This window comes from Alosa pseudoharengus, unplaced genomic scaffold (assembly GCF_046254945.1).
Source record: "Alosa pseudoharengus isolate Yale_2024_CS ecotype anadromous, Long Island Sound unplaced genomic scaffold, YU_APseudo_1.1 YU_APseudo_1.1_scf_23, whole genome shotgun sequence".
NCBI lineage: Eukaryota > Metazoa > Chordata > Actinopteri > Clupeiformes > Clupeidae > Alosa > Alosa pseudoharengus.
Window position 1 is genome coordinate 30,686,106 of NW_027468685.1, and position 20,065 is coordinate 30,706,170.

The following is a 20,065-nucleotide window of genomic DNA, read 5'->3' on the forward strand; positions in this document are numbered from 1 at the left end:
AAGCAAAGTTGAAAAGCCACAATAAGCGGTCGCCCAACCTTTGTGTTCACGTCAAGAGATAGAATACAGATGTTGATGATACATGGAAATGGTGTTCAGGAGAATGACAGGATGGATAGATGGATATTGTGCGTCATGGTGCAATAACGATTTAACGCTAAAACGCCACCCACCATATACTCATTACATTTAGATTAAATATCAAAATGTATAACGTAGCCTAAGCTTGCATAATGCGGAGGAACATCTGAATAAGCTTAATTAGCAGTTACATTACATCATAACAACGGAATAACGTTAGGCTATATGCAAGAAAACAAGGCAAAATCCTACCGTGCTTCTCCGACATGTCGTTAGAGATGATGACAATGACTCCAAAAACACTCCTCTACAATAAGTAGAAATACACGTCTTCTGCCCGCACCTATAAATCTTAGCACTTCATCCAGCTAATTAGAATACATACTAAATAGTTTGTATATATCTTTGTTTGAATGACGTTAAAGCTGGTGTTCATTTAGATGAAAATCCCGAAAGTCTTTTTTTTACCCTTCTTGATCAACCCTTGTCTACTAGGCTACATCAACCGCAACAGCAGAAAATAGGTTTCTCCCTCTAACGCATCGCGTTACATTGAATTAATCAGACACACAGTATCGCTGCCTTAAAGAGACAGTAAAACCAAGGCAAATCCCATTTAGTTCTGTGATCCCCACACAGTAGAAACGGAAATCACAATACATTCTACCCAGTTTGTCGAACTTCATTTAAAATTTTATGTAGTACCAAATATTTATTCTATCATCGTTTTATACTGATAACATTCTGCGCACAATACTGAAAACTATGACATTAAATAAACCATACATTAAATGACCCTTTCTAGACATTCACTTCCATTTAAGAATAAAGGTGCAAAACAGATGTTGCATTACATGCAGCCCATTTAATAACTGTACATTAAATTACAATCTGCACATAGTGTTTCACTGCAGTTCATAGACTGAGCCATTTGGTCAGACACAGCTGTGCTTTCATTCTCTCTCTCTCAGCAATGAAGGTAAGGTCCCCTTCAGATGGCAAGACAGCCTCTTGTCATCTCTCAAGTCTTTCAAATACACCACACACACCCAGACTCAGTGAGTGTACAGAGAGGCTGTAAAAACAATGTCCCTGCGTATAGCAAGTGAAGCCCTCTCCATCTTGCTGCCCAGGACGGAGTCTCCCACAATCCTGGCGGCCTGCCGCACCTCCTTCAGCACCTCGTCCAGCCGCTGGATGCAGCGCACCACGGTGCCCTCCTGCACATCGGTCAGCTGGGCAATCTCCGCAAATGGCTGCAGGGGTTACACACAGACATTCAGGCATGCAGAGCAGTACATGGCCCTCTGGCTTTGTGCTAGGCACTGAGATAAATACTAATATTAAACAATCACAGGGCATTCCACTAGTAGTAAATTTATGGTGTGGTGCTATATCAAACACACAGCTAAAGTCTCTCATTCAAGTCTCTCCTCAAAACCCATTTGTATAGGAAAGCTTTTAACCTATAACCCTACTTTGACCCTCTTTTATTTTTATTTTAAATTGCCCTTTTTATTTGAACTGGCATATGTCTGTTACTTTCCACTCTTGCAACAGCCTGTACACTTTATGTATGCCTCCTAATTTTTTATTTAATTCTACTTTCTTACCTTTTACTTTTAATCCTGCCTGTCTCCCTTTTTTACCCTACAATGTTCAGTGCTTTGAGTACATGATAAAGCCTCTACAAATAAAATGTACTATTATTATTATTATTACAAACACTAAAGCTGTTGGATCAAACACTGCGAGGAACACTATAAGAAGACACACAGTATGGTGGCCTGACAGGGAAAAAAGTCACGGGTGAATGAGCATCATGACTCACCATGCCTCTGGCCCAGCAGTACACCACCTCAGTCAGGCCAAATTTGAACTGAGACACGAAATCCTCAACAGTCTGAGCTATCCCACAATCCCTCTGCAGCTCACCAATTCTTTGAGCTACACACAGCACTCGGTCAATGCCCTAGTGAGGGAGAGGAGAGGAGAGGAGAGGAGAGGGGCGAGAGACAGAGAGAATAGGTGAGAGGAGATCCAACGGGTATATTAGTCATCACTAAACAGATGTGTACACACACACACACACATACAAACACACACACACACACACACACATACAAACACACACACATACACCTCTGTTCAGTCAGCTCTGTTTCATATGCCCTTTCCATACACCACACTGACACACACACACACACACACACACACACACACACACACACACACACACACACACACACACACACACACACAAAGAGAATCAAAGTCAAAGTCAAATTACTGTTGGACTACCTGTGAACAGCCAGCCTCCAGTGTTCAAACTCTAAAAGACTTCCAAGCACCATGTTCCCTAGCGCTTTCTCTCTGTCTCTGTCACACACACCCACCCCCACACACAGATAACCCTGGAGTTCATCACTAATTCAGGGCATCTATAGAGCAGTTCCCTGTTTGAGGGCTGCTCAGTAACACACTTAGCAGCACGCTAGTAGGCAACACACCCCGACATGGTGCAGTCTGTTGCTCAAGCAGCAGGTGAAGTGTCCTTGCCAGCGGGTGGATGATGGTGAGTGTGTGTGTGTGTGTGTGTGTGTGTGGCCAACCTCCAGTCATACAGTTCAGACAGAAGTGATTCAGAGCCTACCGGACACACAGTAAACACACACACGGTGGCCATTTGCCCAACTGCTCTACCCTAACTGGGGCATGTCATCATGTGATCATCGAATAAATATAGAACCACTGCACAGGCCAGGATGAGCACTGCAATTCCCTTTAAATAATTTCAGTGAATCTTAGGTAATCATATAAATGATGGAAGCAGCGTTTCAACATAAACATTAGTCATGCATGGGAACCTGGCAGCAGACATACAGCAGGGACTGAGAGGACCACAACAGGGTCATCACACACCTGCCCATCACTAGGGTCATCACACACCTGCCCATCACTAAACACATACACCAGGAAACCACATGGCCACTCAGAACTTAAATGTATCCCATCTGTGCAGACACAGACACATATACAGACACAGACACAGAGAGAGACACAGACACAGACACAGAGAGAGACACAGACACAGACACAGACACAGACACGGACACGGACACGGACACGGACACAGACCCAGACCCATACTGATTGCATGCTCTAATCCAGGTCCTCTAAGGCCTTAAGTAAATAAGTAAAGCCACAGACAACACATTCTCACACACAAACACACAACTAACCAATAGCCACTGGCGCCTTAATGCAGGGGCTTACCTGGGCTTCAGCCCAGGGGCCTCGACCAATGAGGGGCCTCCTAATAATAATAATGATAATCAATAATAATAAACGGCGTCATTAGCCTACTCTGGAGCTAGCCTAAATAATTAAGCACATCGTACTGCTCTACAATTACATCCATGCAGAGGCCCCCTTTGTCTTCTCCAATTCTAAAATGTAACAAAACGTAATAAATCCCAACGGGTGTAGAGGAGCTAGAGGAGAGGCTGAAACTGACTGACAAACTTATCATACAAACTCTGGAGATAACGTGGATAGGATTGAAGCAAGATAAACGAATGACCTGGATTCCTGTAACTGTCCATGAAAACAGAAGGCATAGCAGGTAAATATCGTAACAAATAGCCTGGAAATGAAACGGCTTTAAAAACATGTATTTCACTTGTCTCATTGGAGTGAACGCTGTGGCGCGAATAAATGAATTATGATCTGCATCTCCGTTCACCAACAGCTAAGTTTGTGCTAACCCATTCGCACATATAATAGTCTATGTTATGTTTTCTCCATTGTTAACGGGAGATATGTCTCCATGTAGTGTAGTGATACAATGCATAAGGTAGCCATGTTCACGTCACATGAGCCAGCTTGTTCTGTAGGCTAAAAGTATTTCTGTCCCTCCCAAACTGCGTTAAACTGGTGTGTTAAGTAGACAGAATTTCAAAAAAACTCCTGGGGAACCCCCCGACACGACAAACACATGCACCTTTGAAAAGCTTTTAAACGTCCATGTGTACCCATCTTTTAACTTAGCCTACAGCCAGTGTTGTAAAAGTTCAACGCTTGTTTTCGTGCAGTAGGCTAGCCTTTTTGATAAGCGATGTCATGGGTAGGCTGACGTGATTCGAGGGCTTTCTGTTCCTGTTTATGTAAAGGTTTTACATGCTGAATAATGATAGGCTACACTGCATCTTATTAACCAAAAGCGCACGCTATGTGTCGGGTCAGATCGCGGGCCGGGTTAACCTGGCCCTAGCCAGATGAATGTCGTTCCGCTATATATTCCGTTTCATAGATGTGACATAGCGTAGAAGCGACTGTGAGACTGTTATCAGCGTCACGGGTTGGCTTCGATGAGAGTGGTTGAAGTAGCACGTCAATAGATGACGGACAAGTGGCTTATTCAATCATATGCAAGCATTTTTTGATTAGGTCCAGCCTTCTGAAACGACATTTCAATGGATCGGTTCCAGATGGATGAGTGGAGCTAGCGGAACGACATTCATCTGGCTAGGGCCAGGTTAGGGCCGGGTATCATTTAACCATAATTAATATTTGCGGTTGGGGGGGGGGGGGGGGGGGGTCCTTAAAAAACATATAGCCCAGGGGCCTCGGGTGGTATTAAGGCGCCCCTGCCAATAGCACTAACTTTTTATAATAGTAATACTGTATCACACACACACACACAGAGAGAAAGAGAGAAAGAGAGAGAGAGAGAGAGAGAGAGAGAGGGAGGATGTCCTACCTCCTGCAGTGTGTTGGTGAGGTGGGGCTCCACCTGTGTGTTCTGGGAGAAGATGAGGCAGGACAGCAGGGCGGCGCTCTCTTCGGGTGCAAGGGGGCTGAGGGTGTTCTCAAACAGCAGCTCGGTGAGCAGCAGCTCGTGGCTGGAGATCTGACAGGCCACGCGGCCCTTCAGCTGCACCGCCCCACTCGTATCGATGTACTGCAGCGCCTCAAGAACCTGCCATCACAAGGCCAATCATCATCTACCATCACAGTCATCAGCATGATGACATACCATCATCATCTACCATCACAGTCATCATTATGATCACATACCATCATCATCTACCATCACAGTCATCATTATGAAAATCAATGTTAAAAAAAACTGAATGCATGTATTTCCACTCACCCAGAAAGCATCTATCCATCACTAGTCCTGTAATCTTTTCAAATCAAACTCTTGTCATCACCAAATCATATAAGTATTTGGGAGTACTACTTGACTCACACCTTACATACCGTTAACACGCTTCCAAGCTAGCCAAAAAATTAAATCAGAAACTATATCTTTACAACAAGATCAGATACCTATCCTCTACTGTCTCCAAAACCTATCTGCAAGCAATCATATTCTCAACCATCTCATACTGTCTACCAATATGGCCCCTCACCACAAAGGAAGTTACTGAACCCATCGCACGGTTATATTACCGAGCTTTGAAAATCCACAGTAAATCTTCCCAAATGGACACACCACTGCACTGTGCTCACTCAATCACATGCTCTGTCTTTTCAAAATTGTATCTACAGTCATGCTATTTCTTTTTATTTTCAACTCCCAACACAGCACTTCACAAACACTCATCTCTCTCTTATCAACACATAACATGCCTCAAGTGTGTGTCACTAGGTCAGTCTCCACGGCCCTCCACCCAGTGCCCTCATACAACAATGGCTTTGGCCAGAGGTCCTTCATACATACGACTAGCAGAGTTTGGAATGGCATTCCTCAACACATCAGAGAATTACAATCCAGCACACAATTTAAAAAAAACTATAAACTGCTACTCCTCAATACATACACTTGCAAACACTGACCTCTATCTATCACTGTCTGTGCTAAGTCTGATGTCTATATGTTTGCTTTGTGTTGTATGTAAATATGATGTGTGATGTGCCCTGTCCCTGTTACTTGTTATATGTGCTGCAGAACAGGAACCTGCTGGAAATCATTTTTTTTACTGAGTCAGGCCAGTTTTAAACTGTAACTTTGTTACTTTTAATACTTTCCTGTATAATAAATATGAAATAAAATAAAATAAATAAATAAATGATCACATACCATCATCATCTACCATCACAGTCATCATTATGATCACATACAATCATAATCTACCATCACAGTCATCATTATGATCACATACCATCATCTACCATCACAGTCATCATTATGATCAAATACCATCATCATCTACCATCACAGTCATCATAATGATCATATACCATCATCATCTACCATCACATTCATCATTATGATCATATACCATCACAGTCATCATAATGATCACATACCATCATCATCATCTACCATCACAGTCATCATTATGATCACATACCATCATCATCATCTACCATCACAGTCATCATTATGATCACATACCATCATCATCTACCATCACAGTCATCATTATGACCATATACCATCTTCTACCATATCAATTGTCATCCATCCATCTATCCATCTATCTATCTATCTACGCTGGCATGAATCTTTGGTCTAGTGTTATGGCATCAAACAAACCTTAATTCTCTGGTAGTACTCTGGCAGAAGGGAGAGAGACTGATCAGACACAAGGAACAGTAGTTTATCCATCTCCTCCTGCACCTGCATCCTCTCCTGGACACGTGTAAACTAAGAGAGGAAGAGACAGACGGAATGAAAGAAACAAAAAATAAATCATGAAAAAAAAGGTCATGAGATGGTATTTTGGCTGACAGGGAAGTGGTGTGGCTTGATGTGAAAAAAAAAAAACAGACGTAACAGTTAAGAGAAGAAAGAGAGAGACGAGCCAATTGCAATGCCAATCTAACTCTCAGTTCTGTTTGCACCATGCATTCCAACACTGTGGCCATACAAACAGTCTTGACAGGCATAATCTTGCCACTTAGTTGGCATGGCAATGGTAACGGAGAGGCAGGATATGTGTGGCGTGTGTGTGTGTGTGGTGATTAATGAGCTCTAATGAGATGGCTCTTTCGTATCTCCTGCTTCCTGTGCTGAAGCCGCTGTGCCCGTTGTGCCAGCTGTGCCAGTTGCCAGGGGAATATCTCTCTGGCTGAAGGCCTGCCAGTCTGTCCTCTATTATGGAGTAGCCATCAACACATGTTTAATGCAGTGCCACACAAACACATGCATAATCATACATTGATACAAATAATCTAGACTATCACAATTACTTCAGACAATTCATCTGAGATCCTTAACATACTACTCAGACACACATTTCCATTCCATTGCAAAATTACATAAATCAATGATTCAGAAGGTTGAAGGTATTTGATAGTGTTTGTATATTAAGTAAGTGATTCTGTAAGCCATTTTCCAAAGGCATATTATAATCAAATGAATTGAACTAGACAGCCACAAATTAGATAACTGTTTACTGTTATACCGTTTAGAAACACCTTTATCCTTTGCACTGGGTTTCAATGGTATGAGACGTAGATGAGAGATATATAGAGATATAGATATATATATATGGAGATATATATAGAGATATAGAGAGAGCTGAAGATGGAGAGGGGAAGACACAGAGCACAGCAGTCATGAGAGGAACAGCAGGAGGGAGGGATGGAGAGAGGAGGTGGAGGGAAGGAGAGAAGAGGTGGAGGCATGAGGAGAAGGAGGCAGGATGTGGGGACCATGGAAATGAGAGAGGAGGAAAAGGATGGGAGGGTGTTGGACAGGAAGCAGGGGGCTGATGATGTATAAAGAGGAGCGCTGACTGGTTTGAAAACGAGGAGATAAGACAAGTAAGAGAGCAGAGGGGAGAAGAGGAGGTGCTGTACAGGAGAGGGCGTGGGGAGCAGAGGGGAGAAGAGGAGGTGCTGTACAGGAGAGGGCGTGGGGAGCAGAGGGGAGAAGAGGAGGTGCTGTACAGGAGAGGGCGTGGGGAGCAGAGGGGAGAAGAGGAGGTGCTGTACAGGAGAGGGCGTGGGGAGCAGAGGGGAGAAGAGGAGGTGCTGTACAGGAGAGGGCGTGGGGAGCAGACCTGCTCGGAGAAGGTGGGTGAGTGGATGCACTTGAAGTCTTTGAGGCAGTCCACTAACACGCGCTGCCTCATCACCCCCTCTACCACCTCCACGCCTTTCAGGTGCAGGTCATTCACAGGGTCAAGGGTCGTAATGCCGTTGGGGTTGGACTCGGCCAATCGCAGTAGCTCTTGTGTTGCTGTCGATATAGCCTGACCTGGAGGGTCCATTCTGCAGATAAAGGGGACAGATACAGTAACGTTCACACATGGTAGTGAACACACACTCATGGACATCACAACATCAACACAACACTTACAACTGCATCACACACGGTAGTGAACACACACTCATGGACATCACAACATCAACACAACACTTACAACTGCATCACACATGGTAGTGAACACACACTCATGGACATCACAACATCAACACAACACTTACAACTGCATCACACATGGTAGTGAACACACACTCATGGACATCACAACATCAACACAACACTTACAACTGCATCACACCATGTCAAACTTCAGTATATTCAAATATGCTTGAGAACTAAATAGAACACAGCGTTCACACCACAGCTGGAACACACATGCTCTTCTGACACTGTACTCTTGTTTCGGATGCATAATAGATTAGATTAGATTAGATTCAACTTTATTGTCATTGTGCAGAGTACAAGCACAGAGACAATGAAATGCAGTTAGTGCAAGAAGTGCAACACTACTCCACCACTGCATTCCCACACACGAGCACATGTTATTGCATGTGCTGTGACTAATATGTGCACTCTATCCATACTGTTTGCTTTTATTGGTGAGTCATATTTCCTATATATTCTCTGTAAATAACCTGTAAATTGCTTCAGAGCCACCTACAACTGGAACCAAAATCCATGTTTGTGTTGACCTTAAAGCTGATTCTGATTCTAAAGCTGATTTTATAACAATGCTAACAAAGCTATAACAATGTTTGCAATGCACAATGTTTGCATTCTCAGCTCTTGTACTTACGACAAGTAATGAGGATGTTTTGAGGGCAAAAGCAACTCACTAGCTGTTATTGCTATTTGATTATGATTGACTGTAACATTCGATAATCTATGCTATAGATTGACCTACGTATTTAATGTGTTTCTATACCGCTAATAACATACACACAAGCACAAGCGCACATACCTGAAGCGCGGCTGCTGTCTCTTGTAGTAGTTGTCAATGATCCGCTCAGGAATCACCTTGAGGGTCTTGACTGTGATGGCTGAGATGTCCTGCGACTTCAGCTTCTGCACCGTGTGACTGCAGGGGCCTGCAGACAACAAACCCACAAGCAGGTGTGAGGGGTGAGGGGTGAGGTGTGAGGTGAGGTCAGACAGAGGGCTGCACTTTTGGACAGCTGCACAATTCATACGTGCTTTTTATACTCATCTGATGCTTCATTGCTCTGTGTGTGTAAAGGTGTGTGTGTGTGTGTGTGTGTGTGCATGTGTGTGTGTGTGTGTGTGTGTGTGTGTGCGTGTGTGTGTGTGTGTGTGTGTGTGTGTGTGTGACTGACCCTCTGGTGTGAAGAGTGTTGTACTGTAGAGGTGAGTCAGGCTGCTGTTGTTCTGGGTGTCTCCTCCAGGCTCCTCGTTGCCTTTCTCACAGATGATGAGGGTGGTGAAGGTGCGATTGACTGCATCATTAGACACCTTACAGACACACACACACACACACAATAGCATGAGGGGAGGGATGAGGGAGAGGGATGATCCACAGGTCAGGCCATATGCCATATGTACTGTATGTTTTCTGTCTTCTCACTTGTAGGATGACACCAAGGGCGTTGTGGTGCTGGGAGTTGCTGATGATGACAACCCGTCCTACAGAGAGAGCTTTGAGGCCGGACACTGAATCCATCACTGCTTGCTGAAGAAGAGAGAGGAAATCCAGTGTGATGTTTCATGGTCTACAAAGGGCATGATTACAGGGATACACATGTATGCTCCTAGGGTTAGGGGACAATTGAAGTAAAGCACACAAACGTGTGTGTGTGTGTGTGTGTGTGTGTGTGCGTGTGTGCGTGCGTGTGTACCTGCAGAGCCTGACTGGTGATGCGTAGCTCAGTGATGGTGTGGTAGTAGGAGAGCAGGTCAGACAGCTGACCCTCTGTGTCCATAGGAGGGAGAGTGGAGAGAGTCTTTTTCAGCTGAGAGATCCTCTTCTCCTGAGCCTGAGGAGGACACAGTGACATACCAAAAGGGTAAGGGAGGGAGAGAGAGAGAGAGAGAGAGAGAGAGATTAGATAGATAGATAGATAGATAGATAGATAGATAGATAGATAGATAGATAGATAGATAGATAGATAGAAGATAGCGTAACCAGAAAAAAAACGCAGGGGAGTGGACAAGCCATATCCAGAAGGAGTAACATGTCGGTGTAAAGGGGCTCATGGGAATAGTACCTGAGTGTCCCGGTGGCTCTCGGAGAAGCTGCGTCTCATCATGTCAGTGACCCGCAGGGCCTCCACGCGCAGCAGGTTGAGGATCATGGTGTAGGTGAGGCGGAACTGGGACTGCAGGACGGTGGGCTTGCCCTGAGGAAGCAGGACACCTCAGACACACGAGCCTCATGCTCAACCCAGCCAGCCGCTCTTTTGCTACTGACATGGCTGCTCCTCGTGTTGTCATGGTAACTGTACTCTTTTTAACCAACCCTCTATGTAACTTTGTTATGGAGTCAAGAATGTGTGTGCCAAGATACAATATTGAATATACAAGGGAGGTGAGCAAGTGTAAATAAATGTAACTACACAAAACACTTATATAATGCTTTCTAGACACCCAAAGCGCTGTATAGTGAGGGCTGGGGTGGGGTGGGGGCTCATGTCAACAACTATCAATGTGCAGCACCCACCTGAGCATCCATGTAAGAATATTACATAATTGTGACACTAACAAGAGATAAGACAGCAAGATCCAGGCAGACTAAAAGTAAAGGGCTTCAGAATTTGATTCGGCTTCTATTGACGCCTACACTGGAATCATTAATAATGAGAACTGTGTTCAGAGCTAACATCAGATTCAGCATGATTCATGGTGACAGTAGCATACACAAGCTTATTTTATACTGAAGATCTGAACTAATGTTTGCCAACAGTGCAGTCAGTCAGCGTGTAGCCTGCACAGGTTGCCCGTGTCTTCATATGGGATGTATTTATAGCAGCGCTCTCTCAGACGAAATGGAGTGTCAAATGAAGCCCATTGAAAAGCCAAGCACTCACACTGTTGGGCAGACTAATGCGAAAGTGAGCTGGTTAATGAAGCTAGTGGCACAGCAAGCTGGTCATGGGTGTGAATGAGTGACGCAGAGTGCTGTGTGCTGAGAGCTACAGCTACAGGTACCTAGAGCACTCACAGATGGGCGAGTTTTAAGATAGGCTGATCATACTAGCAAAACATTAGGGCCATACATAATTACATCAAAACAAAATGGGATGTATGAATCGATCTAGTTTTGGATGAAAACACAAAAACTGTGTGATGTAGTGGAACGGTGCCTGTGATTGTGATCAGGACAGAAAGACTGTGCAGCTGTGGACTAACCAGCATCATGACGTGGAGATCGCCCATGTCGTGAACACCAGTCTTACACAGGATGATGACCGTGCCTGTGGCGTCCAGACCCCTCCTACCTGCACGGCCAGCCATCTGAATATACTCACCTGCAGTCAGACAGACCAGGGTAAACACACACGCACGCACGCACACACGCACAGGCACACATAGAAAACACCTTTATCACTCCATAATTGAACACACACTCATACACAAATGCAGACAAACTCCATTGTTCAGAGAAATAAAAGCAGACACAAACAAACACATAACTCACAAGCACACAGTGACACACAGCAAACCTAATTACATGGATCTGTGATTGCATCAGAAAGCCATCAAAGGCCTCTTCTGTGTGACACATTGAGCTGAAAGCAGACAGCACCATGGCAGATAGGACCCATCCCACATCATTCATCATGAGCCAAACACCTGGCCCTTCAGCACACACCTCACTGTTCCCATCACAAACGCATCTCCCAGCTAGCTCCCAAAAACTGCTTTTAGCATCTCAAAGGGTGACTAATACTTGTTTATGAATCATTTCATTTCAAGTGTTCCATTTCATAATCAAGCAAAACATGAAATCATCATGTAGACTCTCTGCTAAAGTGGGGCCACAACAGTTATGAGCTGAACAGACACATAGACTCAAGCAGCCAACCCATTCACCATTGTCTATTCAACATGTAGGTCTATATTATATATACAGGCCATAAAGATGGTTTGCAAACCATCTTTTATCCATATCTGCAAATATAATTTCCATGCATTTACATAGATTTACTCATCACAGAGATCCAAACCAAAAACAAGACAGTCATTGTGTGTGTCTAGATCTCTTACCGGGCAGCAGATTCCTAAATCCGGTGCCATCATGTTTGCGGATGGAGTCAAAAACCACTGTCCTGGCCGGCATATTCACCCCCATGGCAAAGGTCTCTGTAGCAAACAGAACCTATGTGTGTGTGTGTGTGTGTGTGTGTTTGTGTGTGTGTGTGTGTGTGTGTGTGTGTTGAGTGTGTGTTGTATGTGTGTGTGTGTGTGTGTGTGTGTGTGTGTGTGTGTGTGTGTGTGTGTGTGTGCAGATTAGATCCAACAACAGATCGCCATTACTAGTCAGTAAACTTTAGGAAGAGTTTGATCAAATGGCTCACCTTTACAAGCCCACGTGAGAAGAGCATCTCAATGACCTCCTTCAGGATTGGCAGGATGCCACTGTGATGAACACCAATGCCCCTTTTCAGCAAGTCCCTCATCGACAGGATCTAAAAAGCAACCATCAACAGCCATCAGCCATCTTCAAAAGCCTCCACAGAGTCCAGAAACAAGCAAACAAACCAAAGCAGGTCCTTAACCTTCATACTGCAAAAGTTCCTCATCCATCATCTTCCATCATCAGTTGTCAATCAATAAATAAATATCAATAAATGTTACTGTACTTTCACTTCAATACTCAATTGCAGAAGACTTCTGAAAGAAGAAGCTTTGGGTCGTAGAAAAACAGATCACAACAGAGGCCTGGAACCTCCTGCACCTCTCACCCTCCACCCCCACCCACCCTACCCCACCCCCACCCCACCCCAGCTCAACCCCAGCCCAGCTCAACCCCAGCCCAACCTGAGGCAGCTGCCGGTCGCCTCCTCTCAGACGACTCATGCTCTTCTGGAAGAACGAGTGGACCTCGCTCTTCTCTGTGGCGCTGGTCAGGTCCAGTGTGCCCAGTGAGCGGGCATTATCATCGCAGCGCGTCCGCGAGAACGTAAACGCTACCACCGGAGTCTGCTGCCGCTGAGACAGGAAGTTCAGCAGCGTCAGCCACACAGCCTTATCCTGCGTGGAGCAGAGCAGAGAAGAGTACAACGTTATTTACAACATAACAATAACGTGATGTCCCACACACAGCCTTATCCTGCATGGAGCAGAGCAGAGAAGAGTACAACGTTATTTACAACGTTACAATAAGGTGATGTCCCAGAGTCACACAAAGGAGTCTTTCAACTGTGAGTATTCTACTCTAACTCAAACCAGCACACAACCCCACAGACACATGCAGACACAGAGACAGAGACTTCAAATGAAATCAAGAGCCACAGGGACTCAAACCAGGTCTGAGACAGATTATTGTGTAAAGAGGCAGTGAATGGAGGGAGACCTGGTTGGGCGTGGTGTTCTGAGATGTGTTCTTGGTGCCAAACGACTGGGCGTGTTTGCTTGTGCGCTCCTTTTTGGCATCCACAGCTGCGTAATACCTTTAACAGAAATCCAGCAGTCAGGAGAACAGCAGGCTCACGAGGTCTATCCAGGGAGGATTAAATGACAAAGACACTCCACATGTCTCCAACTACCCATCAAACTGTCAATCTGCCCTGGCCACTGTCTCTGTTCTATGTAATGCCAGCTCAGTGTGGTCTGGTGCGCAGACTGTACCCTTTAGTGAGGAAGTTTCCGGCAGCATCAATCAACAGGAAGAGCTCTTTCTGAGTCTTGGTGCTGTTTCCTGTGTAGAGGTAGTGCTCCAGGGGTACAGGGCGCTTCAGGGTGCTGATGACATAGATGTGCCTCTTCTTTAGGCGCCTGGGGGAGGAGAATCACAGGAGAGTGTACTTAAGAGCCATTCGTAGACGTAAACATGCTAATTACCAACCATTTCGTTCGAAAATTCTAAAACAACAATGTTTTTTAATACTTCAAAATAACATTTGCTAAATTAACCTTACATTTTTCAGTAGCCATAGGTGTGTAGTGTAGATTTGAACAAAATCTAGTTTGGTTCTTACCGGGGCTTTTACTGCCTGAAATATCCGATTTTGCTTACCACGCTCAGAGTTTAGTGCTGGGCTGGTGGGTGCTTATTCACAACCTTTTACAACCGCTCCAAGCGGATTTGTACACGCAGCCTTACAACACTGTTTACAGCTCTTCGAGTCACGATAAAATGTAATTTTTGGTACATAGCTAATTTAGATAAACGTATGGTGTGGGTGCTTGTGTTTCTTTAGGAATCCGCCGTCTTGGTTTGTATAGAAATGAATATTAAGTGACACATACACGTAAGAGGTTGGACATACGTGACGGTTGGTAATATGTCACGTTCCTATAATTAACTCGGAGTAAATAAATTCATCTTAATTGCCTATGCAAACATTCTGTCAAATTTCATCTGAAAAGTGTGTAGTGGGGTAGAGAGAAGGACATTGCAATGACTTACCCGATCCACTCACTGAACTCCAATGCATTGGGAACTGTGGCACTAAGCAGGATAATGCTTACATGCTCTGGCAACATGATCAGGACTTCCTCCCACACCACACCTCTCTGAGGGAGAGAGAGAGGCAGGGGAATGCCCAGAGGAGAAGAACAAAGAGGAACAAAGATTTTTCAGAAATGAATCACATTTGTCATCCTGCAGCAGAATTCAGATGCTTAGATAAAAGCAGTATTTGTTAAGATTGTTTGGGTTTCTATTACTCCTTTAGATGAGAGCCTTACCTCAGCATCATTAATGTAATGAACTTCATCAAAGATCACCCACTCCAAATCCCGAATAACTTCAGAGCCATTGTAAAGCATTGATCTGAGGGAGGAAACAACATATACACCATACAACTTATCTGTAAGTTATCGCAGCTGAGCCCATGACAGAGCACACAGCTCTGTCACTCACTCTCTTCTTAAGGTTCATTTCAATATGTAGCCCGTAGGGGATAAACCCCTTGGTTGCCAGATAAGTGCTCAACCCGATCGGCGGATGCCTACTGTGGCATGCTGTGATGTGACACTGAGGCTGGCTAGATTAGACCTGGGACTCAGAGCTGCGGCACTGACCTGAGGATCTCGGTGGTCATGATAAGGCAGGAGGCCTCAGGGTTGAGCTGCACGTCTCCTGTCAGCAAGCCCACATCCCCAAACGTTGTCTTAAAGTCCCGGAACTTCTGATTGGAAAGGGCCTTAATGGGGGAGGTGTAGATTGTCCTATGAAAAAGAAAGAAAAGGAAATATGATTCAAATAAGCTCAGTGTACACACACACACACACACACACACACATAAACACGTTCCCATACCCATGTGGATATACACACTCTGTGTACACACATATACACACACACACACACACACACACACACACACACACACACACACACACACACACACACACATGTGGATATACACACTCTGCGTACACACATATACATACATCTACACAGACCTGTAAACACAGCCATGCATGTCCACCTGCTTACCTCGTCATGTGTTTCTGGGAGAGTGCAATAGCGTACTCTGCCACCACAGTCTTGCCAGCTGAAGTGTGCGCTGCAACAAACACAGAGTCATGGGCCTCCAGTCTGAGCACGGCCTGCTTCTGAAACACGTCCAGCTCAAATGACCACTGCAGGACCACGAGCGGGAGGAGGAAGAGAGAGAAGGCAGTGAAAATTCTGCTGATTGGCATGCCTTACAGTAGAGAGAGTCTGCTCTGACAGGAATCATTAGTATACTGAATGCATCTGAACTTGCAATGCATACCACTATAGATGAACTTGCAATGCATACCACTATAGATGCAACAGGGTTCTAGGTTTTATGGGGCATCAAAGCTATTGTGTTGACAGCATAGGCAAAATGATACATGTGTTTAGCTGAATAGGGCAGATGGTCAGAACATGCGCATGCGCAGAACATGAGCATGGTGTCAGTTGTCTGCTCAGCTGATTTTACGGGTAACATTGTGAAAGGGTTGTCCAGAATTGTACTTAAACATAATTTATAAATATAAGACAAATAACAAAAACATCTTGATCTATGATCTTGATCATATTTTTCCATAGAGTGCCTTTGGGACCATGTTTCAAGTTTCAGGATGGATACCTTAAAAGCTGGATCAGGGACACGTTTGTAGAAGTCCTCGCATGGTGAGGTGATGTCCACAGGTATGGCCCACTTCTTTGCGTCTCCCTCTTCACTTGTTCCTTCCTTCTTCCCAGCAGCGGTGGCAGGAGGATGAGAAGAGGACACAGGACCCTGAGAAGAAAAACAAAATCAAACACTGCCATGAGGATTCAGCCTGACTAGCTGATGGTTAATCTAGAGCTATGCTACGTGTGTTCCCCCTACGATACCTCCTTAATTCCGAGGTCTTCCAGGCTGTTCGTTCTGGGAAGTCTTGGCGTCTCGGCACTTGCTGGTTTTCCCTCCTTCTCCTCTGCATCAGGAGCGGCATCAATGATGTCATCAAAAGTGGCCAAGAGGGACATCAAGTTCACTTCCGTTTTCGTCGTTGTTTTGGCCTCTGCAGATACAGCAGTAACATCAAAGTGTCAATGTGTACAACTCAGTTTCAGGGGTGTGAGGGAGCTGTGTGGATAAAGTAGAAATGGACCCATACCTTTAACACTGAAGTCCATTCCTGTTTTCAACCCAGGAGGCACTGTTAGCAAATCTGAAGAGGAGACAATGTTTTTAGAATCAGGCAGGAGAGAAGGCAGCTATTTACTAAACACCGTCGTTCAGGTGACCCCTGGGGGTACGTGAAGGCACTCCAGGGGGTACGTGAGATTTTAAAATAAACATATTTAAAAAGTAGAATCCATGCAAAAATACTTTAAAAACAATTATTTAATATATTTAATATATGAATTTTATATTTCAGTAGGCTATTCAATTTTATTATCCTAAAAACCCAACCTGTCACATGCCACCCGCCATCACCTGTCAATCACTGTCAAAACTCAAACAATGGAGTCGTGGTTGAAGCGTAGCGGTTAGGGGGTACTTGGCTGAAAAAATATTTCACAGGGGGTACATCTCTGAAAAAAGGTTGAGAACCACTGTGCTAGAGGACCTTCTGTCTAATACTACAATTCACTGAGATGAATTCCCCCCCTAACAGTCCTAATACAAATAAGCATTTCAAAGAACATATAGGAGATACTCAAAAATAAAACTTTGAGGAAGAAGCAGATTATATCAGATAAAGGGAGCAGTAGCCCACCATTCTCAAAGTCAATGTCCTCTTCCAGCTCTGACTTCTTCTTTATCTGTTCCAAAGTCAGTTCCTCCATGGCAGCTATTGGAGGGAAGGTTTTTGGATGAAAGAACAATAAAAAAAAAGAGAAAGGCCCAGAAATGTTTAAAAATAGCAAGCAGTCTCGATGACAAAGGGAAGACAGACAAATGTGTGTAGGTGCTCTAGTCCTACCCGGCAGAAAGGGGTAGTTGGTGTTGCTCCCTCTCAGGCTCTCTGAGGGCGGCCCTGGGGCCCTTTGCAGGGACAGTGAGTTCTTGGCAGACAGGCCTGTGTTCTCCAAAGGCACCTGCAGGAGCGACAAATTTCCCTCTGGATAAAGTATTTATCTATCAGCTATCTATCTCAGATAAACATGTGTGAATGTACTGACTGCAAACACAGAACTTACATTTTCTTTTTTAATCTAATAGTGAGAAATTGGAGGTAGGGCAATAGAAAATATCTTTAAGTAATTCCTTGCTGACATTACATCTGTGCAAATGTGAGATTTGGTTTTAAAGATCATATTTTCTAGTCACTACCTCTGTGAAGTCCAGCAGCATTCCTGTGGTTGGATCTCTCACCACGGATAGACCAGAGTGCAGAGGGGTGGGGGGACAGTGGAGAAGAGAATCCAAATGCTTCTCTCTCTTGGTCAATCTAATATTAAACAGGAAAATGCAACACGCGGCAGAGAGAACAGAGTTTTGACAAGGGCATTATTACACAAGTATACAATCATAAGACCCATATTTACTGTGTGCAAAAAACTTTTCACGCACTTGATAAACTTCTCGAAAGCAGCATCAGTGTCATGGATGGGCAACCATGCCGGGTCACTCAGAAAACGCTTTTCCACCTCCGCCTGTAAGTCCACGCTGAATGGAGGCAGTCCATGTGGCAGCTGGGGGTTGGCACACAGCAAAAGTGTCACTCTCATCAATACAAATGTTATCTTTTAACAAATCAGAAGTACACTTAAGATTGAGAAATACAAAAATGAGAACAAAGTACTTTGAAGTATAGTTAGAAGTAAATGACCAGCTTACTGTGGTCAGTGGATGGAGAGGCTGGTGAGAGGGGAGAGGATGAGTCAGGAGTTCAAATTTCCCGGAGCATCCAACCTCTAGCAAAGACAGAGGCAGGTCTGCAGGCCCCAGAGGAGGCAACTCTGCAGAACAACATCAGTAAGCAGACCATAAGACCATAGTTTAAATGGTGCAGAAAAGCTACAGATAGATTAGACATTTCCCGTGATCCATAACACCATCTTGCTCCAAGCTATTAAAAAAACTACCACTTTATACTACAAGCCGTCCCACTGGTTGCCACACACAGGGATGTTTACAGCTAGGATAACTGATGTTACATTCATTATGTGTTGCATTTCTGTTAGCCACTGGCTAGCTGGCAAGCTAGTAAAAATTCAGAAAATGCTTTCAGACATTACACACCTGCAATGGTCATTTTCACAACATCTGTAGATTTAATGACTGCACATTAATAAAATCGCTTACCTATTCTGTCCATATCTTTCTATGGGGCACCGGACTGTTTCCAATCAACTTAGTCAGCGAAGTTGCAGTGTTCATACCAGATATGTTCTTCTTCTTCTTCTTCTTTGAATTTTAACGGCAGTTTGCATCCAACTAGTTGCATTACTGCCATCTACAGGACTTTTAATGCATTACACTATATTCTGTTAAATAAACCAGTATCCATTAAAAACTTAAAGAAAATTATTTTTCCCCTCCCACTTGACCCTATTTCTAAAATACCTTTCAGAGATAGATCTTCTACTCCAATCCCTCTCAAATCTCTGAACAACTCTTGTCTGTAGGAATCATATTTTTTACAGGACATTACAACATGATGCACTGTCTCCAGCTCCTGACAAGAACATAATCCATTCTGATGTTTACCTAAAACAAAGAGAGTACTGTTCAGAAATGTATGTCCTATTCTCAATCTTGCAAAAATAACTTCCTCCTTACGTCTCATCTCCTTTTTAGAAACATTAACTGAGTCAATTACCCTACTAGATATAGAAAAAAGGTGCCTCCCTTTGATTTCCTGTTCCCAAAGCTGTTGCCATTTTAAAATAATTTCCTGCCACACAATACTTTTGCCTTCTGACTTAGACAGATTTAGGTGGACATCTATAGCTTCCTTTTCCACAGCTTTCTTGGCTAACTTATCAGCCTTTTCATTTGACCTAATGCCCACATGAGCTGGAACCCATAAAAAAGAAATGTCTACCCCCCTCCTTTTTACATCTCTTATTACCAGTAGAATCTCATATATAAGGTCTTGACGACTCTTTGATAAGCCTTTTCCCAAACTATTGATAGCTGATACAGAATCACTACATATCAA

At 44.1% G+C, this 20,065-nt stretch overlaps 1 protein-coding gene across 1 annotated transcript; it reads right to left on the reverse strand.

Annotated features, from left to right (window-relative positions):
- Window positions 1-931: 931 nt before the first annotated feature.
- On the reverse strand, window positions 932-19,291 carry LOC143141081 (superkiller complex protein 2-like). Its single transcript, XM_076302337.1, has 29 exons — window positions 19,207-19,291; window positions 18,739-18,860; window positions 18,472-18,593; window positions 18,232-18,349; window positions 17,882-17,996; window positions 17,675-17,749; window positions 17,069-17,122; window positions 16,803-16,972; window positions 16,552-16,704; window positions 15,927-16,072; window positions 15,509-15,655; window positions 15,173-15,257; window positions 14,892-14,998; window positions 14,111-14,257; window positions 13,836-13,932; window positions 13,301-13,513; window positions 12,838-12,948; window positions 12,527-12,638; window positions 11,669-11,787; window positions 10,528-10,659; window positions 10,159-10,296; window positions 9,888-9,992; window positions 9,640-9,775; window positions 9,267-9,393; window positions 8,100-8,310; window positions 6,629-6,739; window positions 4,844-5,062; window positions 1,913-2,053; window positions 932-1,337 (listed from the first exon to the last, which is right to left on the reverse strand). The coding sequence occupies exons 1-29, from the start codon at window positions 19,217-19,219 to the stop codon at window positions 1,137-1,139; spliced, it is 3,747 nt and encodes a 1,248-aa protein (XP_076158452.1). The 5' UTR covers window positions 19,220-19,291; the 3' UTR covers window positions 932-1,136.
- Window positions 19,292-20,065: the final 774 nt, after the last annotated feature.

Coding starts and splice junctions, on each gene's coding strand:
- LOC143141081 (XM_076302337.1), bottom strand. Junction 15,258..15,508: donor ATGACCACCGAGATCCTCAG/GTCAGTGCCGCA, acceptor TTCCTCCCTCAG/ATCAATGCTTTACAATGGCT. Junction 14,258..14,891: donor GAGTTCAGTGAGTGGATCGG/GTAAGTCATTGC, acceptor CTCCTCCCCCAG/GCGCCTAAAGAAGAGGCACA.